Source organism: Amyelois transitella, chromosome 18 (genome assembly GCF_032362555.1).
Source record: "Amyelois transitella isolate CPQ chromosome 18, ilAmyTran1.1, whole genome shotgun sequence".
NCBI lineage: Eukaryota > Metazoa > Arthropoda > Insecta > Lepidoptera > Pyralidae > Amyelois > Amyelois transitella.
In genome coordinates, this window is record NC_083521.1 from 3,211,311 (window position 1) to 3,236,787 (window position 25,477).

Consider the following 25,477-nt stretch of genomic DNA (forward strand, 5'->3'; position numbering starts at 1 on the left):
CGTGAAAACTTAGCTAGATAAATCAGTTTTTATCACCGGACAGTGACACTGCATTATGATAGAACAGTGAGAGAATAGAAGTTACACCTAAGTGCGTTGTAACTCGAACATTTCCTACTTTTTAAAGAAGTTGAAATGTATAATATGGCATCCACCCGCTCCTATTTACTTATTTCGGAGGATGGCATCTGATCCCTTTGTTTTCGGAGGTGTAGGCAAAGATTATATTTTTCCACTTGCCAAGATCCTTGAATACTTCATTCGTTTCGTGAATGTGTCAGTGAAAAATGGGGAAATCACCGTATGGCCTTATAATTGTTTCATAATTAATATTATAATAATACAAATTGTATAATGATGTTGGTGTGTAACGACGTCAATAATTATGTTTAGCTCGCGAAGTATATTATATTGTTTAAAACGAATTTTTAAAAATTATCGCCCTCGTTGTGTCCACATAGATGCGTAGACAATATATACAGGCTGTAGTCAAACAATTTTACCAAGCCTTTTATCTGTATGTTCAGTATTTTGTGACGATGATTTTCAGTAGACAAACAAGATGAGTTATAAAGTTGGTCAGTTGTGTGCACTGCGCAGTCGGGCCAAGTTCATTATATGAGAGACGCATGAGTTGGCAGTTGAAAGAGGATGTGGTACATTGAGATTGGGGGTATGCTTGTGTTTCCTTGAGCTTCTCACTAACTTATTAATGCAGCAGATACTGATAGTTTGAGGAACCTACAGTCGCATGCAGATAATTCATTCCAACCAAAACCATACAGAGGTCAAGTTTATTGCCTCTGACTGTAGATCAGGTCAAATTAACGTAACACAGTTTTATCGTAGTTGCTTATGTGGTAAAGAGTCTAGTAATTTGCCATGTCGCCTTTGGTTTTAGGGTACTTTATTAGTATATCTTTAGTAGTAATCAAGTTCTCAAACTTACATATATAATATACGCCATACCTTAACAAGGCCTCCATGGATTAAATATGGACTCGCGCAGGCAACTACATCTTACTAGTTTATTATTCGGAGTTATAAGACACGGGATCCCTGAGTATCTCCACTCTAAAATAAAATTCAACACCCAGCATAACGCGAGATCATGTCGGCCCCCATTACTAACTTATCGACACAAAATGGCTGCATTCAGGGGCAGCTTCCGCTACCAGGCCACTAAATGTTGGAATAATATACCTCCCCCCATTAGGCTTCAAGCATCTATCACTTTTTTCAAAGTTAAATTACGCAGGCATCTTTTGGATCTGCAGAACTTGCATATTCGGAACTGATGGCGGTTTCTGCTTCTCATGTACTCTTTTATTCCATTCCCATTATATGTTTCAAGAAAAAGGATTATAACGTTACACAAGCGATGCCGGGGCATGTGTTGAATTTTCAAATATTTTGGATACTCTTTTGGTTATTAAGCCGCTACATTTATCACACTTATACAAATGAAACTTTTAAGTCACGATCACGACACGAGTCTTTGTTTATTTTTTATTACGTACGCAGATTGACCTGCACTAGCACCTAGGTCATAACTGAAAATCAGCGTATTGCTCTATAGCAATAAATTCGTTGAGTTGTGACCTTTTTGTATTGCTGCAACTCACACCCTAATTAATTTGTATATATATTTATATTATATTTGTACATATGAAATTGTAAATTGTGTGTAGCAAATCAAATAAATGAATTATCTATCTATCTATCTATCTATATATAATCACGTCTATATCATTTTCTGGGTAGATAGAATAAAAGTTATACAGAAGTTGATATTTCAACATAAGAAAATAGAAATTTCTTAAAATGTTGACGTGTCTAAACAAACTATCCAAAAATTAACTCTTTGCATGACCATAGGTAAATAATTATGTATATTGCACTTCTTCACATACTATTGTCGTAGGTGTCACCAAGTGATTTTTAATAAACTTGGCAACTTTATTTTTCTACTTTCATTATTTTATGAAAATGGCGTGCAGCAAATAACTGGAGGGCTAAGTTGGTAATCTCATTGACGCATGAGCTGGCAGCGTGGAGTTCCTGTCTTGGTGAGATTGTGTGTGTTTGTCTGTCCTCGACTGTCTCTGAAACTAACTTGATAACAATCCAGTTCTTAGTTTGGAAAATTCACATATCACTCACTAATTGACCTGTTATAAGTTTTTGGATGGATGGTTAATGGTAGGATTGAGATTCAGATACGTCGGGTTGCTAGCCTCAAGGTTTGATAAGAGTATTGCTTATAAAATACATACACATTTCAGTCCTTTGTCTGAGAATGTATTTTTTATATTACGACTTCCTTTACGAGGTTGACTGAGTTAAAAGTCACGAGAGGCTGAGGTCACGTTGTTGAATAGCTTACTGGTAGAATTGAGATTTAAAGATGTCCATTGCTTAAAAGAATATTCATAAGTTTATAATTTCTGCTACTAATTTGTAATTACCAGAGAGGGTAGGTGCCAAGTGGCCATCGGAATGTAAATATCTCTAGGGAAATTACAAAGAGCTGATAAAATGAAGACATAGATGGAAAGGGGAGTCATTCTTCTATTGAAATAGTATTGGATAGTAAAGTTCAATATCTAGGGGTCCATAAACTTAGATATTTGGAACATGTTCTATGAAAACATGAGAGCAGATAGCTTAATATTTATATGCGGTCGGAGATTGCATTTTGGGTTGCATGCATCATAAACAAAGTTGTAAAGTTGGTCAAAGTTGATAATCTCATAGATCGATGTGCTGGTATGAAAGTTAGTGGATGCACAATCCAGTATGGCATATATAAGTGATTTTTTTAAATAAGACAAATTTATTAATATATGTAAGTATATTACATAGTATAGTATTAGTATTATGATTACCTATTAAATAAATACGTTTGTGAATAGAAAATATATGATGTAATTTGAATTTAGTACCATTTGGGTTGAAAAATTCGGGAACGTATTTACATAGGTATGTAAGGTTCTTATATTAGTATACATACGTACATATAATCACGCCATTATGTTACGGGGTAAATGAGAGTTATATACCTGACATACTCTAATTATTACAGTGCGCTCGGGTAAAATGAAAAAATCCTTTAAGTTCCGTTTCCGTGAGAATTTCGGGAAATACTCTCTAAGTGCACCATAGAAAAAAATTCAAACAAAATTTTTAGCCTAAAGATCTTAATGCACCGTTGACATGACAGTCAGTCAGTCAGTGCCCCCTTTTATATCTTAAAATCAATTATAGCTATCGCATTATCGTTTTTTTACATACATACATACATATGATCACGTCTATATCCCTAGCGGGGTAGATAGAGCCACCAGTCTTGAAAAGACTGATAGGCCACGCTTAGCTGTTTGGCTTAGTGATAGAATTGAGATGCAAATAGTGACAGGTTGCTAGCCCATCGCCTAAAAGAGGAATCCCAAGTTTATAAGCCTATCCCTTAGTCGCCTTTTACGACATCCGTGGGAAAGAGATGGAGTGGTCCTATTCTTTTTTGTAATGGTGCCGGGAACCACACGGCACATCGATTTTTTTTTCCTAGCAAAAACAAAACTCAAGTTTATAAAGTTGAGCAACATTTACAAGATCCGCGGTTTCTTGCGGCGCAAACAATTAAATTGTTGAACTGCCAACTTAAATACATGCAGCGAATATAACGCGTACACTCCCGAGGAAAACAAAGATAACGATGTCTGCAGCATTTCCACACAAAAGTTAAATAGAACAGTACCGCAGACATGGATGTAGATAGACCGCGCGAGTAAATGTAGCCAACGTCTCATACATACATACATATGGTCACGTCTATATCCCCTGCGGGGTAGACAGAGCCAACAGTCTTGAAAAGACTAATCGGCCACGTTCAGCTATTTGGCTTATTGATAGTATTGAGATCCAAATAGTGACAGGCTGCCAGCCCATCGCCTAAGAAGGAATCCCAAGTTTGTAAGCCTATCCCTTAGTCGTCGACGCCAACATCTCACGTGGAATAATGGAGTCTAACCCAACGAACCTTTTTTTGTACCTGTTTGGAAAATATTCAAAGTATTGTATTAAACAGTACAGTTCAATATAATACTTTGTTTACTAGTAAAATATATATACCGAATTATAAAAAAAAGTTATAAAATCGAATTTAATATTCATTTCGTTGACTTTACATTATTCAAAGAGGAATTGACATTGACACGCTGTTTTCAAATAAAACGTTGGTATTTAGCTAGAACTATCTCTATGGTCTGCCTCGTTTCTGAGTAATGCTCATTTAACTTGTAACGCGTTAAAGTTCCCCTCAACAAATATCGAGAGGAATCCCGTCGTGGTCGAGAAATTCGTTACTCCGAGGAAATTGCACAGCATTAAAGGAAGCCGACGAACGCCTTCGTAAATAAATGCAGCCGGAATGCCGGGGAAAACCTCAACCTAGAATGTTGGCGCTAATATTTCTTAATAGAGTTGTAGTAGGATTCATTTCAAGTGTAAGTTTAGTACCGTGTAGTTTTCGGCATTTTAGAATAGAACCCCTGCATATGTTTTCCATGGATGTCGTAAATTGCGACTAAGAGATTGCGGCTTATACTTGGGATACTTCTTGTAGGCAAGGGGCTAGCAATCTGTCACTATTAGAATCCCAATGTCATACAGATAAACGCGACTTTTCAGTCTTTTCGAGACTGCGGGCTTTGTCTGCCCCGCAAGGGATATAGACGTGATTATATGAATGAATGATTACAAATTGTAGAATAATTTATTAAGTACCTTCGAAACTACCGAATTTCCTAATAATTAGACGTACAGATACTTATGACAACGAAGGCATTGACCTATGTTCTTGTCCTTCTATAGAATAGAACCATTAGTTGATTGGATACCTTGCTACCAAATAGGTTTGCCTCCTGTCATGTAATTTCATGTCACTGTCATTTGGACCCAATAAGAAGGAAAGTCGCCACTTCTTCGAACATTTGATAACCTTAGATTTATACAACAGTCTTGAAAAATACTGACAGACCACGTTCAGCTGTATGTGTCTCGTAATTATAGAATTGATTAAAATAGTGACTATAAGTAGACACGTAGGTATATTGTAGTGCCGTGTGGTTCCGGCACCAATACAAAAAGAATAGGACCATTCCATCTCTTTCCCATGGATGTCGAAGGCGACTTAGGGATAGGCTTACAAACTTCGGTTTCTTTTTTAGGCGATGGGCTAGCAACCTGTCACTATTTGAATCTCAATTCTATCATTAAGCCAAATAGCTGCACGTGTTTCCTAGTAAAATCTAACGGATAGAAGCATGTCTTGACTGACTAACCTGCAAGTGCCTCCGTTCTTGCACATGTTTGACGTCCTCGGACACAGCGGGCCCACACCGCAGTCCGCCCCCGAGTAGCCTTCGAAGCACGCGCAGTAGAATTCCCTGTGAAAGAGAAATGACATTGGTAAATTTTGGTCTGTATTTATAGAAAAATTTAATATTTATAAATAGAACACTTTTTTAGGACAATCTCTTGATAGCACTAAAAAAACGTGTTAATTTAGGAAACACATATCATACTCGTCAATGTTGCCGGCATGTCTCCTGTAAGACAATTATAGCCCCTTATACATATTTTTCTTATTCAGTAAAAAGTAAGACAATAAAACGAGTGAAAGTATATTCCGTATTATAGTAATATTACTATTAACCATTTTTGAAGCTTTTAAGTTAACAATAATATGTAGTATTGTCTATCTTACTGTAAATCCCCAAAATATGTGATGCGGAAAATATTGCGGGTTAAACAATAAATTAAAAGTTATAAAGAGCGGATATATATAACACCAGATAAAGAGGACCATTCTCGTTGTCTCCACTAGCTTTTTTCCACTTCCGTCTCCACGTTTATTTCGACTAATATATTCATAAAATCTGTCTTTGGGATAAACATATTTGGTTCACGTGTTATTTTGTTGGTTTTCGTTCTAGCCTTGTGATAACAGAAATCTAATAATTAGGTTTCAGTCTGGCATGTCATGAGTTCAAAAATGTTCTAAACTAAGCATTGTCTTGACTAAGCGTGGTCCTTCAAAACATTTATTGTTAAATAAACAAAAGTGCAAATTACCTTTAAGTTACAGCGAGAATAAACCATCGTGGCGAGTGTGACACTATGTGCGATGAGAGGCTCAGTTTTTGCAATTTGTACGCAGTGAGCGATGGCTCCCACTCACCGCCGGACGGCGTCAACATCGCACCCTATCGCACCCACTTTATTCCGCATTGCACTAAATTCTCGTGCTCTATTGACCAAGTTAATGGGCTCTGCGCGCGAGATTTTTCATTGATAAATCCTTCCGATTCAAATTTCGAATGCTGAACGATTTTTCAATGGGCAAATTCACTTTTGATTTGCGTATTATGCTTTATTATCGCAATTTGCGGCGGAATTTAATTTTGATTTTGCCCAAGGGGATTTTAAATTTGGAGCTCCGAAGTAGAGGTGGAAAGAGACTATCAGACTGGACTTTAAAATAGCTTTCTCAAGTCACAAGTTGAGAATTAATTAACACAAGAAAATAAATTTGTTAGTTGTTAAAATACTTTTAAGATTTGAAATTTTATAATTGACACATTTTAAAGCCCATTTTACGCCTTGCGCGAGGTCATGAGGCTTCGCTCCAGAACATTTTGACAAAGAAAATAGAAATACAGCGCATTTACATACCTACATATTAACATCACGTCTAAACATTTATTCTAAAAATAACTTTACTCAGGTAATTAAGTTTTTTACAGGCGTTTTATTGTTCTCAGACGAGTGAGATTAATTGTAATATAATCACGTCTATATCACTTGCAAGGTAAATAGAGCCTATATTCTTGAAAAGACTGAAAATCGACGTTCAGCTGTTTAGCTAACTTATAGAATTGAGATTAAAAAAGTGATAATTTGCTAGCCCATTAATTTAATAACTCTGAAATAGTCTCTAAATTTCAAAATCAGGTTTAGATTATTAACCCCAAAAGACTCATTCCATCACTACTGTGAGATTGATCAATTAAGCCGGCAAAATTCAGGTTGTTAATAAAAAGTTGAGCTGTTGGAATATTAAGCGCTTTTCAACATTTCATCGCTTTACATTTAAACGGAAATCCGATTGTGAATAGAAAAACTGCGCCGCATTCATAAATCATTCTCGGCTTATTGTGCGTTCCTGAAACCCTGGCCTCCAGTGGTTTCTATAAATAGATTACAACAGAAAATAATACCATAATTTATGATTTTTTTATTTATTTCGATTAAATAGATTCGATAAATTATAAAAAGTCAAAGTTTAGCCTGTAGGCGAAAAATTATCGGATTTGGTTGTTATAAAATTTTGGTCTTTTTTCACAGTACTTAAATACTACTTATATCATAGAGTTTTATTAATACTACATACTCGTAGATATTTCAGCTCGATATTCCCGACGTACGACTGACCCGACTGTTACAATAAAGTTGTTGCCTATAAAGTTGTTGCCTATTATTTTACCTTTAATTTAAAGCGATGCAGCTTTCTTGCGCGCGACTTTCGCATCCTTGCTTAACTTTAAGATTTATTTATAGGGTTAAGGATGCTGCGAGTATAAAGAGAAGCCGTGGCAACTCACTCCATTTCTTAAAGGGTTAAACATATGCATGCAATATCCTATTAATAATATTATAAATGCGAAATTTTATGAGTATGTCAGTATGGATGTTTGTTACTCTTTTACGCAAAAACTACTGAACTAGCTAAAGACCCAGAATAACCCATAGGCTACTTTTTATTCTTGAGTTCTCACGGGATTGATAGGGTTTCCATGCGGACGAAGTCGCGGGCGGCCTCTAGTATGCAAAAAAGAAGAAACCCATGAAAACTCACTTGTAATCGCGCTGAGCATAACAGTGTCCCAATAATCGACACTCGATGGCGCTGCACGAGGTAGGTCCTGGCCCGTCCGTAGGGCTTCTAACAGCATACGTCATATTGAAGCCGAACACCGACAGGAGCCCTAGGGCTCTTAGCTGCGTGCCCTCGAGCCTGTTCAGGGTCAGTTCCACGACCAGAACTGGGCTTTGGACCTGGAAAGAGAAAGAATATATTTATTTATCATTTCACAGATATAATAATTGATTCAATAAAAAAATCAGTCAGATTAGCACGCTGATTTAGTAGTAGGCACAAAGCAAAGAAGGAACGGCCATCCTAAAAATTAAACCAAAACGGAAACCTTAAACCGTATTGGGTTGATCATGGTTACACATCCATTGCCTGAATGTGCAGGTTTCCTCACAATGTTTTAACTCATCGCAAGAGCATTCAAACTTATGTATGTACATACATACATATCTTCGAAAATAATAATTGGTACATGGCCGAAGTGGGATTTGAACATGTGTACCTTTCTGCGCCACACGCATTTTAAACCACTTTGCCAAGTCGACCACCGACGCTGCGAATTTTTATGTACTCGTATCTATTTACATCCCAAATTTCTAATGTCTAAGCCCAGCGATTTGGGCTGTGTGTAGATATATGTATATAAAAGATAGATCGTCACAGTAGAGAGCAAACAATGTCAGTTCAACAAACATATTTATAACAACAACATGATAAACTAATACAATTAAAATACCAACCACTAAGTAGGAAATTTGATTATGGCAGCCTAGTTTGCTGTTCCACAAACCCTTACTTAGTGTACCCACAAACGCTTCGTTTAAAAACCTGACTTACCCAATGCAGGATCATGGTCATAAGGCCTCCCGTTCCTCTCCAGGGAGGTCAGGGTGTATCCAGTATTAGGAAAGGAAAGATTACTTATTTATCTTTTTATCTTTATTCAAATGCTGTGAACCTTTGACATCAAATAGTGACGTCATATCAAGAATTTCGAAGGAAATTCTCCAAGTCTGTAATGTAGGTATTATTCATGAAGCTGTGTCAGTTCCTTAACGTTTTGTCATTGAGGAAACAAAATCTAAGGGAATGAATTTGGCATTACTCCAAACAAAAGTACAATCTGATACAACTATTGACCAGAAATAGGCATGTTATAAGTTTGTAAAGTCTTTCCTACAAGTTTCATTTGTTAAGAAAATAAAATATATTCAAAATGAACGATACTTATGATTTTTATTGCACGAAAGTTTATTTGGTTCTATTCAGATCATTGGTAGTGAGAATACCGGTCTTCTTTTTAACACAAAACACATGTGTATATCTTCATTCCTCAAAATCCCATCCCTCCCATGAGGAATTTCATCCATCATAACTTTGTAAAAAGTTAGACATATGACGAAGATGTTACATATGTACATGCTAGCAACGACTATTGCCACAAGTTTGACGATGTAATAAAAAAAGGGGCGTTGGTTTTTTATGATGTCATCGAGATCACATGTTCTAGATACATACATACATATAATCACGTCAATATCCCTGACGGGGTAGACAGAGCTAACCGTTTTGAAAAGACTGATAGGCCAAGTTCAGCTGTTCAGCTTAATGATTCAAATAGTGACAGGTTGCTAGCCCATCGCCTAAGAGAAGAATCGCAAGTTTCTGAGTTCTTATATATTTAGATAGTCCATACTAATATTATATGTGAAATTATGTTTTTTTGTTCGTCTTTATTTAGAACCATTGAACCTATCGCCATGAAAAGGAGTACTTGAGCAAAATATAGTTCTATTTTCAAATGTAGATGGAGCTCCAGTTTTCGACAAATTAACTAGTGCAACATATAAAATAATAAGTTGTAGAATTTTACTTAGAACAAGAGTCATTTTTATGTCATGGTTACGTCTGGTAGTGAAGAAAATCATAGGTTGTGTTGCTTTTGTCTCTTCCCATTCAAATTGTATCAATTTAGGGGAAGCCTTATAAACTTGGGATTGGTCTTTTAAGCGATGGGCTAGCAACCTGCCGGTAGCTCAGCTCAATCTTACGAAATTTAAGCAATTATTACATTTTTCATCTTCGTTGATTTTCTCCGAATGAATCCAACATGCATATTTGCCGACAAAAAAATATATTGTATAAAATAGTTTTATTGCAAATAGGTTTAGTTTTATGATCAGAAAGGTACAATATTTGTTATTCAAATTTAACGGTATCGAAGTTTTTGTTGAACATTATTTATTTTAATGAAATGTGATAACGAAAACCACTTTTTTATTATCATAATGCTTTACGTTGGTTATTGTCAAAAGTAATTAAGTTTTTTTTTCGTTGCATTACTTGTTTTTTTTTAATTTGTACATAAAGACATAATACGAGATAACACTGTGGAAATTCTACCAGTAGACTGATGATCATGGTAATAAGCGGATTCTGAGCCCCATACTCATGGAGAATGACAATAAGACCTATGAGAACAATGAGACCCATGCCAAGAGGAAGAAAATGAAAAAAAACCAGAAATGATTATCAAAAGGTTGTATAGCAATTACGAAAAGTTGAGGGTATGTTCAGACCGACCAGTAAAAGTTACCAAACTGTGGGTAAAATACATTTTTTGTGTGTACGTTTGTAAAGCGATTTCGATGAAATTTAAAAAGTTGTAGGATATGTCAATAGAATTTTTAAGTTCGTTGGGCCTTAATTAAAATCGGTTAAGAAGTTTTTTAAATATTCATAAGTTGCGTTTTTCAATTCCGGATATTTTTATTTCAGGTCAATAATACTATTGGGGATCATTTCAGAATTGCTAGTTGTTGCGAAACGATTACCCATACGATCTCACACTCCGCAATATAGAGTGATAAATGGGTGGAGCGATATCAATAATAAATACCCGTATGTAGTGAACCTATTGGGCAGTTCCGATATATTATATTTACAATGTACAGGATCACTTATTAATGAGGAGTTTGTACTGACTGCGGCACACTGTTTGGCACCAAAAGTAACACTAGTAAGGTAATTGGAAAATTAAAGAGGAAATTACTACTATAATACTTCCCGCTGTCTGGCCATAGAAGTGATAGTGCTTTAGTTTTCAAAACATTTATACGAACGTGCAGATGTACCAATGAATGTTAGTTTGAATACTAACCGATGTTCTTACGGCGAGGGAAAACATCGTGAGGAAACCAGCACATTCTGGCAACTGGATGTGTAACCATGAATCAAATACGGGTTAGGTTAGGTTAGGTTAGGTTGCGCAGGAGCGCAACCTGCGGATGCGCTCTCTCGCCAAAACCTCGCTTCCCTGCGGAGGCCACAGAGGCTGATGGCGACGAGAGCCGCAAGGGGATATCGCACGATCTCCTTTGAGGCAGCGTCTGTGCTGGCCGGTTCCATTCCCTGGGACCTAGAGGCGAAAACCCTCGCGTCGCTGTTCTTCTGGCGCGAGGAGGCCGTGGCCCAGGGTCACCGGTTGGCACCGAGGGAGATCGCAGGACGCCGCAATGAGCTGTGTCAGCGCTCGATTGAAGAGTGGTCCCAAAGGCTGGAGCAGCCGACTGCTGGGCGTAGAACCGTCGAGGCGGTCCGTCCGGTGTTGGGACAGTGGTTGGCGAGGCAGCACGGTAGCCTGACTTACCGTCTGACCCAGATGCTCTCCGGACATGGTTGTTTCGGAGGGTATCTGTGTCTGATCGGTCGGGAGCCGTCTGCTGTCTGCCACCACTGTGACGGATGTGCTGACGAGGACGCCCAGCACACCTTGGAGGTTTGCCCAGCCTGGGACCAAGACCGCGCGGAGCTTCGCGCGGTCGTGGGGGACGACCTTTCTCTGCCGGCTGTCGTGAGACAGATGGTCGACAGCGAGAGGTCGTGGACAGCAGTGCAGACCTTTGCGGAGAGCGTCATGCTCCGCAAAGAGGCGGCGGAAAGGGTGAGAGAGGACACGTCCGACCTCCCCATACGCCGCCGGCGCACTGGGCGCAGGAGGCGGGCATACGCCCTGCACCTGCTGCCCCCACAATAAGGGCCGGTCGGGCGGCGGAAACGGGATTCCGCTGCCTGGCGAAACGGCCCTGGGTCGAAGGCGCGCTTGTGCCAGGCGCGCCCTCCCCTAGCGGGTAGAAGTGAAGGCCGACGGGTCACCCCGCTGGCCGCTCCGTGGAGAGCGGCCGAGCCGAGGCCGCCGTGGAAGCGGCCGCCGCGTCAGGAATATGAGCGAGGGCAGCTCACACTCCTGACAACAAAACGGTAGGCGATGGCACCGTGTGGTTTTAGTGGGTTCAAGCCCCACATAACCCGTCCGACTTCCCGTAGCCGGCCGGGTAGACGAAGGTCTTTCCACACGTAAAAAAAAAAAAAAAAAAAAAGGAGCGCAACCTGCAAAGATTGCGGAGGTTAGATGGGAGTCGCTTCTTGTAAAAACCTGACTCACCCCATAAAATCTGACTTACCCAATCTCGGATCGTGGTCAAACGTGCACCTCGAGCCCCACTCTATAAAGACGAGGGCACAACAGAGGGTAAGTATCACCACGACAAAGTCTCGCCAGGATGATGAAAACGCGCAAGATTTATTAATAATGTTGTGACCATTTTAATTCTTTTCAGGTGTGGCAATATGTCTCTGTCTCTAAATGAATCGATATGTATATCAAAAGTTTTAAAACAGATTCCATTTCATACATATATAGAAAATTCAGAAGTTGCCGAGATTAATGACATAGGTCTTATTCGCATTGAAAAAATGATCATGAAATTTTACGGCAGACTACACACGGGTGACTATAAAACTTTTACGGGAAGAGCTGTGTTTTTTGCTGGTTTCGGTTTGTCAAATACCGATGCGGATAATGATAACTTAGATACTATGCTTCAAATAGGGGAAGGTGTTATTATTGAGGACGAATCAAAGCAAGAGGAATACGAGGTAGCCGCGTTGATAGTTGCTCCTACTTGTTCTAGAAAGGACCAGACATTAGGTGGAGGTGATTCCGGAGGGCCACTGTTTGTAGGTAATAAAATAGTGGGTGTAGCTGCCTTGGCATTCGAATTACCAAATTCAGGTATCATTACCGAACCGTTTTGTGTCTTTACACCGGTCAGTCCATTTATAGGCTGGATAAAACATGTGATGAATGGTATTTAATAAAAAGCTTTGTCACAGCATATATCTTAAAATGAATTTTTTTAATAATATTGTCATAATAAAAATATAGAAAACGTTACTTATATTCTTATTCTTTATTCAATAAAGATGAATATAATCCATACTTCCTACTAATATTATAAATGCGAAAGTTGTCTTTTGTCTGGATGTCAGATGTTTGTTACTCTTTCACGCAAAAACTACTAAACCGATTACGATGAAATTTAATACGTAGGTAGCTGAAGACCCAGAATTACATATAGGCTACTTTTTATCCCGGAGTTTCCGCGGGATTGACAGGGTTTCCATGCGGACGAAGTCGCGGGCGGCCTCTAGTATGTTATAAGTGCGAAAGATTGTCTGTATTATTGTTAAACCATTAAACCGAAAAGGTTTTCCTAAAATGTTGCATACATGGATACTATGAGTTTCATTCTATAAGTCAGTATAGTATGGAGTAGGACATAGGGTACTTTCACGCGAGCGGCGCCGCGGGTGAAAGCTTCTTTTACTTTTAAATAAAACTTAGAGCCACCTCAACAGGTGACCCTCGGTAGCAGCTTTGTAGCGGCAGCGATGATTCGGGCTCGACCGCCACTAAAGGGAAGATCTTCCGACAGGCTAGGTGTTATTGTCTTAGGAACTTACACGCTGTTGATTCAGAGGTTGTTTTAATGTGCTCCAATGCGTGAAATATTTGTAATCGCTATTTAGACTTTACGCTGTTTTTGACTGATAGCGTCGCGAGATTAGTTGTTGTGACTTGAACATACATACATATGGTCACGTCTATAGCCCTTGCGGGGTAGACATAGCCAACAGTCTTGAAAAGGCTGATTGGCCACCTTCAGCTATTTGGCTTAATGATTGACTTGAACTAAACTAAATTTAAATATTTTTTTTAAGGTTTGAATCCCTGAACCGATTTTCCTGAAATTTTGCATACATATTGCAGTAATAGAGTGTCATTCGTACTGAAAGCACTTAGCTCAGATTTTAAGATATGATAGCTACCTTATACAGCGCACCCGTCTACATATTTAATGGGGAACTAGATTCAGTACTATGACTATAAATATTACAATAGTGGTGCGGTTGTGTATTTACTTTGTAATTAAACCTGCGGCATTAGCCTCGTGGAGTTGACGCGATTTTAAACATGTGCCGAGTAAAGTGAAAGCTTATCTACCATACAGAAATATATAAATTATCTCTTTGTATGATTAATTTGTATTTAGTCTTTGCATAGTATTTCAGTCTTTCTGTGACTGCTGGTACTGGGTGTACGACTTTGTCCCTTACGGGGTGTAAGGGACAAAGTCGTAAATAAATGTATGATATTCTTCGTTATCCAATAACTGTTTTGAAATTTGTTATAGATATTGATTTTTATGTGCAATAAAGAGTTAACAAACAAATTATAAAGACAAGAAATAGTATCCATGTTATTATTTGAAGATCGAACAAGTACAATTATCCCACCACCACTCATCTACCGTTAGGTACACGACCGAAATCATGGGAGAAGTGCGCAGCTTCTGCGTGTCCAGTCTCTAACAATACCCCATTCTTGACTCTCTATTAAATCCCATTAGTGTCCCTTTAGTCCTTACAAGAACAGAAAGGATTACTTTAGCGTAGCTAATATCTATCTGAATCAAGATAGTCCCAATAATTACGAGTAAAACAACAAAGTTTATTGGAAGCGACGGCCAGGGCATTTATCGTCAGATTTTTATTTTAAGTATATGTATTTAGTTTAATTATATTCAATGTCAAACAAACGCAATGGATTTAAACGCCTTTATACCTAGGTAAAACGTCTTTAGCATTATATTCAAAACCAAATGGACAGGCGAGATAATGGCTAAGGCGGTTCAACGCGAAACTGCCGCTCCGCTTTGCATTTATAGCACCGAATATGAAAAATCGGGAGTGAAAAATAAAGTGGGAAGGAAATAGATTCCGTGAATCGCTAGACTTGGCATCGCGAGTTGCATACAAATAATCGCAAATTTATGAGGTAAGTACTAAACGCGCTCCCTGTTCCATTTACACGTATCCACACGCATTCTATGTGAACAGTCTTCGTAAAGATTCTTTAATTATTTGTTTTCCCGGATTTCATTTAATGCTTCCTCAGTTGTTAAGTTGCAAGCTCGAAAGAGATTTTTAATTGTGTAGGCGCTCGAAAGACGCGTAACTGGCCCTTATTCCAATCCGTACACAAGCAGTTCTATTCGCGTAAAGTGAAATATCCCGCTATTTTACGTAGCTAGAATTCAAAACACATGCTAAATTTCAAATGGTTCGTGCGAGAGAGCACAGCGAGAGATCTACCAATCAACTTGCGCAATTGGATTAACCATGATCGATCCAATACGGGTTAGGTTAGGTTGCAACTGCAAAGGTTGCGGAGCTCAGATGGGAGTCACTTCGTGTAAAATCCTGACTTACCCAATCCAGGAACCATGGTCAAAGGCATGTCCCGGACTCCTCTCCAGAGTGGCGAGGATGCAACCTAAAGGGACTTAAGGAAGATGAAGATAAAAAAAAGACTTCCGTAAATTTAAATTCATTTATTATTAAGGACACTTTTGATCCAGCTTAAATATGGACTTACAGGGGTATAGACTGCAAATACCTGGTGGTGAAAGCCAGTAGTCAAATAAGAAGGTACACTATTTCCTACAGCTACTATTTTATGATCAACAAAAAGCGGTCCTCCCGAATCACCCTTATTCGTATGTTGATCTTTTTTAGAACATTTCGGAGCCACTAATAGCTGATGCGTGTCATGGTGCTTCTCAGCATCATGATATATTACACCTTCTCCGATTTGAAGCATTTGCTTTTCGTTTTCTAACATTTTGATAATGTCAAAACTATTTAAATATGATGTTACGCCAAATCCAGCATAAAACACAGATCTTCCTATTAATGACTTATAGTCTGCTGGGTGAAGTCTGCCGTACCTCTTCATGATCAGCTCTTCCACGCGAAGTAAGGCTACATCATTACTTAAATAAGAATATGCAGGATGTGGGATCTGTTTTAAGATTTTTGATATGCATTTAGTTTCCTTCCAGGGCAGAGACATGTTACCGCACCTAGAACATTTGGAACTGTCTTAGGCTTTAGATAGCCGGTCGCGAATAAATGAGTGCGCGGTGTCCGCTTGCTGGCCATGTAGTTGTTTTTCAGCATACAGAATACACTTTATGGAATAGTCCATAATAAGTTGCCCAACCGCGCGAAAGGTGTTTGACGACATTCGCGACACAAACTCGTGATAAGCATGGCGAGACAAAAGTTTGCTATCATCATAATCTGCACATGTATCAAATGGAGTAAAAATCAATATAACATTTTAATTAATTATGATGGGGAGAGCTCTGACTGGGAACGAATATGCATGGATAATCCATAAAGGACTGGAGCAAGTGCAGCCTAACAATTTCGATTCGCCAGAAATAGAGGGAGATTTATAACCAATCTTCACTTGTTGGAGAGGATATTTGAATATAGTACAACAATCTAACCTTACAAGTTTCAATGATGGGTTCAGACAGTGTGCCGCAGTGAGGACAAACTCTCCAGTAATGAGTGATCCTGTACACGCTCGGAACTTCAAGTCGATATGCTTTTCGGAATTCTTTATAGTAATCTTTGTTTCAAATATGAGGCTGACCACATACGGGTATTTATTTTTGACATCGCTCCATCCGTTCATCACCCTATATCGAGGGGTGTAAGATCGTAAAGGTGATCGTATCGCAAAAACGAGTAATTCTGTTATAATCGCTAATATTAGTAACCTGAAACAAATGGTGTAAAAATGTGTTTCCAAAATACATAATAATCACGCTCTTGCCGGGAGGGTAATCTAAGCGAAGACTACATCTTTTCACTTTCTACGATATGCACACTTCTTTAGTTTTGTCCATATACATCTCTTTTCTCTTCCTATCACGGTACTTCTTTCACATCAAAACATTCCCTTATTGTACAGTTTCTTATTGTGTGTATAGTAAAAAGTTTATCACATCTTAAAATCTTGACGAACTGGTAGAGTTGTTGGGATAGTAGACGGTAAAAGGCTACGGGGCAGATCTCCTATCCGCTGGTCAGACGAACTCAAACAAGTAACGGGACTAACTATGGCTACTGCCCTGAGAGAAGCCGAAGCGTTTCAGGACGGGCAAGACCTTCAATAATGAAGAACATGAACAGATGAAGAAGAAGAAAATACTTTCTAAGAGAATATTTAAGCTACTAATCAGGTTTTATTTTATTAAGAACGTACAATATTCACAGCGTAATTGGTCAAGGCTAAAAATTGTTGTGATAATTTTATCACAACAATTTTTAAAGTCAAGCTAATTTTATTCAAAAGTGTACAACGGGCTTCTGTCTACACAACTGAGAAAGCAGTCGGGATTAATGCTAGGACGAAGAAGAAGAAGCGAATTTGATTCAACTTCGCTTCGCTTTCGCGAATTTATTCAAAGTAGAGTTTTGTTTCGTCAAATCATGTCTGATTAGATACTATTCGGTACTCTGACTTAAGATTCGAAAAATTTAGAAATCTTTAGTTTATAAAAGAATCACTTAAAAGCAAACACTCAAACTTATTACCTTCGATACAAATCAATGTAAAGCATTTGTATATTATTGTTATTTTTTATCTTTCTGCTTCTTTCTTTTATAGATTATGATAAGCGCTTGTGATATTTTTAATGCTAGACAATGTTACGAAATTGTTTCCTTTATTGATATCACACGATGTTTTTGACACATTTATATTATCATATTAGTTCTAAAAGAGCTTACTTTTTTTTAAATAGTCAAATTAAAAATATGCATTCACATTAAAGTACTTATCTGAAATAAGTAATCGAAAAACAATTCTTAGGTTATGTTATATGATCAATACATATAATAAACTATTTAAAGAGAAATTGCTGTACATTGAATATTTTCACATAAAAACAAAATGAGGCTACGAATGAGTAGTAGTAAAGTAAGAATTCAAAAATAATTTGTCCGTATGTTTGCAGACGCTAATCCGGAACTTCTGGAAGGATTTAAATGAATCTTTTAAATTATATTGCTAAAAGCTGGGCAACATGTAGGCTATAAATTCTTTTGAATACTGGAACACTTGATGGAGAAGGAATATAAAAATGATGCCTTAACATAAGTATTTCAGCCTGATGAGCATTTTCTGATGAGGTAGAAAAATCGAACATTTGAAAAACCTGAATCAGCACCATGATGGTTCAGCTAAACTTTAGGAAATATAGAAATGCCACCTTAGCAAAAATCGTACACTTCGTACTAGTCAAAACTATAATACATAAAACTAGGTAATAAATGTTATCGGTAAAATATAAACTTTTCAACGTGAAAGTGTAAAAAAACGATACTTACATATATTTTTGACTCATGCTTGATTTAACCTCCACATAACTCGTCGCGAGTCTGATACGAGTAGTTAAGGAAAGCCATGGTGTAGGCGCAAGACAGAAATGTCTCGAGTGCCTTCGTGAAAAAAGGAGTTTCTGGTAGACATGACCCTCATTCATGAGGAATAGACGTAGAAAAAAAGAAGTTATTACTTCCATGTTAATCTAGAAGCAAAGAAAAAACATATTCCTGTGCAGATTGTCAAACTGGCGATGAGCTAACAACCTGCCACTATTTAAATTAAAAATCAATCTTTGCCGTGTAGTTCTCGGCACCAATACAAAAAAGCATAGGACCACTCCATTTCTTTCCCGTGGATGTCGTAAAAGGCGACTAAGGGATATGCTAAAAAACTTGGGATTCGTTTTCTTAGGTTTGGGTATAAAGGAATAAAAACTTGATTATATGTACCTGCTGTCAAACAAGTCTACCTCGGAAAAGTTAAAATTACAGTTTCAAGAAAATGTTTCCTATTTTACAAAATTATGGAATAAATAAAATAAGTCATTCGCCGCTAACGTCGACCTCAAAATTGTTTTCAGTGTGTGACTGTGTTGCACTCACTCACCTCAATAATGCAAGTTTATGGAAGTAGAGTAACCATGAACAAATACGAGGCAGGTTCCCTTGTTAGGTTGTGGGAGTTAAAAAAAGGGATTGCTTTGTGTAAAACCCTAACTCACCCAATCTAGGATCATGATCAAAGGCCCCCCCAGAGAGCTGAGGAGATAACCGGGACCAACGCCAGGAGGAAATTAATAAGGAATATAAGTCTAAAAAATAATAAGCCTTCTTTAAAAAAAATATTATTTATTATTCATAACACTTTTTATCCAGCTTAAATATGGGCTAATTGGGGTATAGCCCATATATACAAGGGTTGTTATGCCTTTAGATAAACTTCGTGGTATAGTACTTGTTACAGCTACTATTTTATTGCCGACAAAAAGTGATATTGATTCTTTTTAGAACATTTAGGAGCCACAAACAACACGGGCTTTCCAAGGGTCTTTTCATCTCCACTAAATATAACACCTTCGCCTATTTGTAGCATTCTTTCTTGTCGCTTTAACATTTCGTAAACATTGCCAAATGTCACATTCTGAGTTTTCAGAATGTGACATTTGGCCGAATCCGGCGTAAAACACGGATCTTCCTTTCAATGACTTATAGTCTGCTAGGTGGAGTCTTCCGTACCTTTTCATGACCAATTCTTCCACAAGAAGAAGGCCTACATCATGTAAGTTATAAACATTTGAGGGATGTGGAATCTGTTTTAAGATTTTTGATATGCATTTAGTTTCATTCCAATGCAATGACATGTTACCGCACCTAGAACATTTGTAACGGGCTAAGTATGGCGGGAACCGAGAGAGACTTACTGATTACAGCCAGCAATCTTACCTTACAAATTTCAATGATGGAATCAAACAGTGTCCTGCGGTGAGAACAAACTCCCCTGTTATAAGTGATCCTGTACAAGATCGCAATATTAGCTCGAAAGATTCTTCAGAACCGTCACTAATCCTAATTTCATATAAGATGCTGACCACATACGGGTATTTATTATTGACATCGCTCCACCCGTTTATCACCCTAAATTGCGGGGCGTGAGATTGTATGGGTGATCGTTTTGCAATAACAAGGAATCCTAACAAAATCATAAATATTGTTGACCTGCGAACAAATGATGTAAAAATGTGACGGAAACATTGCAATTTTCTGAATTTCAATAAGAATCAAAACGAAGCTCAAGACAGAGTTGATACAAACGATGTTCAAATCATGTTAAATTCCACTATTTTGCCACGTTCGTTCGCATCTTCTTAAGACTTTGGCTTATTTGCAAGTCAGTATGACACTTATTGCCGTGTGGTTCCCGGCACCAATACAAAAAAGAATAGGACCACTCCATCTCTTTACCATGGATGTCGTAAAAGGCGACTAAGGCGTAGACTTATAAACTTGGGATTCTTCTTTTAGGCGATGGGTTAGCAACCTGTCACTATTTGAATCTCAATTCTATCTTAAAGCCAAACAGCTGAACGTGGCCTATCAGTCTTTACAAGACTGTTGGTTCTCTCTACCCCGCAAGGGATATAGACGTGATTATATGTATGTATGCAGTATGACACTGTGGCGACATCTCTACGCCACTCGTCACAACATCCAATCTCACAACAACTGTCAATCATCGCGAAGAAATTGACGCGCTCAGCCAATAGCAGCGAAGAACCTAAATCGCGATTTCAGAGATTTCACGGATTGGAGCTATATATACAACCTCCGACACAACATCGTCGGAGCTGCGGTTCCCCAGGCATAACACCTAGCCTGGCGGAAGATCTTCCCTTTGGTGGCGGTCGAGCCGAATCATCGCTTTCGCTACAACACCAACGATAAAGTATTAACTCGAAAGGGCCATAAATCACCTTTTTCATAGGCAATTTTTGATCTTAACATGTTTTCTTTGCATCGCGTAGCTTGAGTTAGACAAGCCATGCCGACCATGGCTAGAATCGTTTGTCGGGGAAGCTGCGCCTAAATTAATTGTGCGATGTACTGTGTGGTTAGGCACTTTAGAAAAGGACCACTCCATATCTTTTCTATGGATGTCGTGTATGAAAAGGCGACAAAGGGAACGGCTAATAAACTTGGGATTCTTCTAGTGGGTTGTGGACTAGCAACCTGTTACTATTTGAATTTCAATTTAATCAAGAAGCCATACAGTTGAACGTGGCCTTTTATTTTTAAGAATGTTGGCTTTGTCTAACTCGCAAGGGGTACAGGTGTGATGTGATTATAAATGTGAATGTATGTAAGTTGGGCGATGCTACTGTCTCTCGCTTATAATATTGAAAGCTTCGACCAGAGATATCTTGTAAACGAAGCAATACCGGCTCTTCTTTGTGGAACTGATGAGCGGCAGTTTATGGATTGGGGATCCGTTTCATTCTTGGCCATTTCTAGAGTATCAGCCACATTCCTGCGAACGTCTGAACTAACTGTTTTTGTGTCTATCCTCGGGCGCATAGTTCGACTGACCTTAATAAATTAATGATGCTTAGAAAATTACCTCCGAAAAAAATCAATGTCAAGCATTTGAATAAATTTGTTTCCACCTAATCTTCAAATTCATTAAAAAACTTGCAATTCTTGTAATTCAAAGTATTATTAAAAATGTCCATTGCCCATTCTTTTATATTTTTTCTATAACTTTATGTGTAAAAAACATTGTGTTAAATCGTGTTATCGAAACATAATATAAAGTTAGATTTAAAATTTAATCTGAAATATGACACATAAATGTAGGTATAAAATGTTGGCTGTAAAAATGCCCACGTCCTTTTTAACAGTGGGTAACGAAATCATATCTTAATTTTGACTTTAAAATAGGACCTTTCCATATCTTTTCCATGTAAGTATGTCGTAAAAGGCGACTAAAGTGAGTAAGGCTAATAAACTTTGGATTTTTCTTGTAAGCTCTTGTAGGCTAGCAACCTGTCAATATTAGAATTTCAATTACAGTTAAACGTGGTCTTCAAGTCTTCTCAAGATTGTTGATTCCGTCCGATTCTATGTAGGTTTGTATGTTGCCTAAAAAATGAGAATGTTCTTTGGTATTCTATTGAAAGGAATAGTGCCAGGTTGCTAGCCCGTCGCCTAGAAAAGGAATACCAAGTTTGAAAGCCCTTTAATCGCCTTTTACGACACCATGGAAAAGAGATGGAATGGTCGTATTCTTTTTTGTATTGGTGCCGGGAACCACACGGCACTACGTCACTGTCCCAGACATTTCATAACAAAATAATATGGAATTACAAGCGCAATTCGGTGACGTATGTGACCAACGTTCGTGTCAGCCGCATGGCCACTTCATTACGGTGTCATTAAAATTTGGAGAGCTTTTGGGCACCTTGTTGACAAAATTGGGGTTTCAATAAACTCAAATTAAAATCTGTATAAATACAATAATAGGCTCCTAAAAGTTAATAAATTGTCACTTGTTGTTTTTAAAAGCTTTTATTTAATTTGATTCTTATGTGTAATCTTACCTTGTGATTTTGGTTTTTACTTAGGAAGACACTGTATCTCTTTCTGGTGTACATATATCGTAAGAGGAGATTAAAGCATTTTCACTTAATTTCTAAGTTACTTCAAGTTCTCATCATGAGATCCTAACTTGATGCATATGGGATTACCTCAGGGGTATATAATTTCGGAAAAAAGAAAAAGTTGAATAACGAAGAAAAAGACGAACTGAATGACGATGATGAAGCGAGTGAAGCACCTATGCAGCGATTGTGATAAGTGGAAAGATGCAGACCCTGTCTGCACCTCAGGCAAAGAAACATGATGTGATGTATGTATCGCATAAGTTTCAAACAAAAGTAAGACACACTTAATAGAACGTTGACATCGTTATATTTCGGAGTAGGATAAAAAGCCAAGAGCAACAATCTAAATATTATATAACTAACAACTTCCAGATTTATTCACTCCAGTTTGAGTTAAGGATAATGTTGGGAAGTTGAAAAATAAATTTTCTGTGAGCGATGACGGTGGAAGTTTGATGGGATTTGAACTAGCTGCAGGCGTACCCTGAAAAATTAGTTTCGGATCTTCAGAACTTTTATACAATTTGTCAAGTTGCATATTGAACAACAAAATGGTTAGATGTTTAATTGAACACCTATTTTAATCACTTTTAATGACTGCGACAATGTGTATAAGTTATCAGCGCTAGGCTCAATTGTAAGTGGTTTTAAATAAAAGCTTTTATTAAAAACCACTAGTACATAGATATGTACCTACATAAATTTAATACCTACCGATATGATGTAATGACAAAAATATGCAAAGAAGAATTCCAATAAATGAAATCTAACGAGAAACAGGGAGACAAGCAATTTACCACAACCCAAGTTCAAATAATTTCAATCACGTAATAATCCCATTGAAAACAGAATTATCTGCCAGATTCAGATATCTATTCCACAAATCAATACATATAATAATACAGTAAAAAATTATTGTCTGTAGGTACTTTGAGTATATATTTTCAAAAAAATAATTTATAACGACATAATAATAGTAAGCGAGCATGAATTTGAAAAAAATCTGTCAGTTTGTATGTTTCTTTGTAACCTTAACCTTAACCTTCTTATTTCCAATAACACGCAAAGTTGCGGGCGTCAACTAGTTATATATAAATTGGGTATAGATTACGCGAGCAAAATAAACTAAATGTTCTGTCATTACTCAGTGAATAAATAACACTGAAATTCAAGGAAATTTGCCAAAGCCACAATTATATTAATCAAATCTATTTGTATTTTACGGTTTTCACCACGTCAATTTGGATACTTAGGGCCAGTTCATACTGAAACGATACGCGATGCGACTAAATATAAAAACAGTCACTCCGCCAGGCACGGTGTGTATTGTCAAGTTGATCATTGTAATTTAAACCTCTCTTTTGAAAAATTGCGTCGCGTCTGTTTTTAGTAAAAACTGACCCTAAGTTATTAAAGTACGGACCAAAGATGGTACTTACTTCTTCCTCCTTGGCTTAAGTCCTGGTGCATCCTCACCTCTGTGGAGAGGAGCCCGGGGTATGCCATGGATCCTAGATTGGGCCAGTTAGATCTTTACACGAAGTGACATCCATCTGACCTCCGCAACCTTTGCAGGTTAACTTAACCCGTATTGGATCCATGGTTACCCATCCAGTTGCCTGAATATGCAGGTTTCTTCACGATGTTTTCCCTCACCGTGAGAGCATCGGTTAGTATTCAAGTACAGAACAAGAACATTAGTATTCAAATTAATGTTCATAATTTTGATATAGTCACAGATAATAGGCATAGATATGGTTAGCGTGGGATTTGAACCTATGCCTCTCTGCGCATTACGCATTTGAACCAGGAATCTTACCAATTCAACCACCGACACTCCAAACCGACGACTAAAGATGACACTTACGTGGCCAAGTAAAAAAGAAGGTTATAACAACTCCCATCGTTTCCAATCATTAATGGTGGATGCTCCCCTTGTTTTCCTTTCTTTTGTATTGTTATTCGCCGAGAAATGAAGGAATTGCTTAATCCAATTCCTCGGCCGGTTTGCCGGTCTTCATTATTCCAATTCCATTTGCTTGCCCGCTTTTAGGAAACTGGTGGACTGATTATTGCCCGTAGTTTTTTTTCGAGTAATCATGAATGAGTTAGAGTCATTTCGATTTCGTATTCAACCAATTTTTTTACTTATAGGTTGTGTGTTTTACACAGAAATTAGATAGTGTTACATTTATGTTCGTTTTTCACTAAGAAAGTAAAACATTACTGTTCAAGCTTCCATGCTGTATGGGGAATTACTCACGCAGACTTAAATCTATCAGGAAAAAAGGTTAGGTACAAATTAAATATGCTTCTTTTTGGCAATTGGCTAGCAACCTGTCACTATCGTAATCTCATTTCTTTATTATTTCATCTAGCTATTTGAGGTCTTTGACTCTTATTAATTATTTACTCTGTCTTGTCTAACCCGTAACGGACATGACATGTTTGCTAAAATGAGAAGAATATGTAGTTCTATACCAAATATTTACTGCAAACTGCATTAGCCGATTGATATATTTTGTCACTTTATTACTCGACCGGGCAATGACAGTATTCAGTAATAAAAGTCCACATATTTCACCTCATGCACCACTCACTCAATAAATCATACATAACATTCTTTATTCAAATTTCGAATACGGCAGCCATTTTGCGAATGAACGACAAATTTGCGTCTGCGAATGGGGATTCCGGATTCGGTTTTAATCAGAGCGATTTGTTTTTGAGCCTCGTATTTTCATTCATTCACTCCAATCTGGTTAAATAATTTCATCTCAATTTATTGAATTCT

At 37.7% G+C, this 25,477-nt stretch overlaps 1 protein-coding gene across 7 annotated transcripts in view; it reads right to left on the reverse strand.

The window, feature by feature from the left end:
- The window catches only part of LOC106136237 (uncharacterized), a 286,942-nt gene that overhangs the window by 33,186 nt on the left and 228,279 nt on the right, over positions 1 to 25,477 (reverse strand). For all 7 annotated transcript variants that reach the window (XM_060949379.1, XM_060949376.1, XM_060949375.1 and 4 more), the window contains 2 exons: positions 7,922 to 8,121; positions 5,346 to 5,450 (listed from right to left, as the gene is read on the reverse strand). In XM_060949379.1, coding sequence (XP_060805362.1) covers positions 5,346 to 5,450; positions 7,922 to 8,121 — 305 coding nt within the window. The remainder of the gene's footprint in view (positions 1 to 5,345; positions 5,451 to 7,921; positions 8,122 to 25,477) is intronic.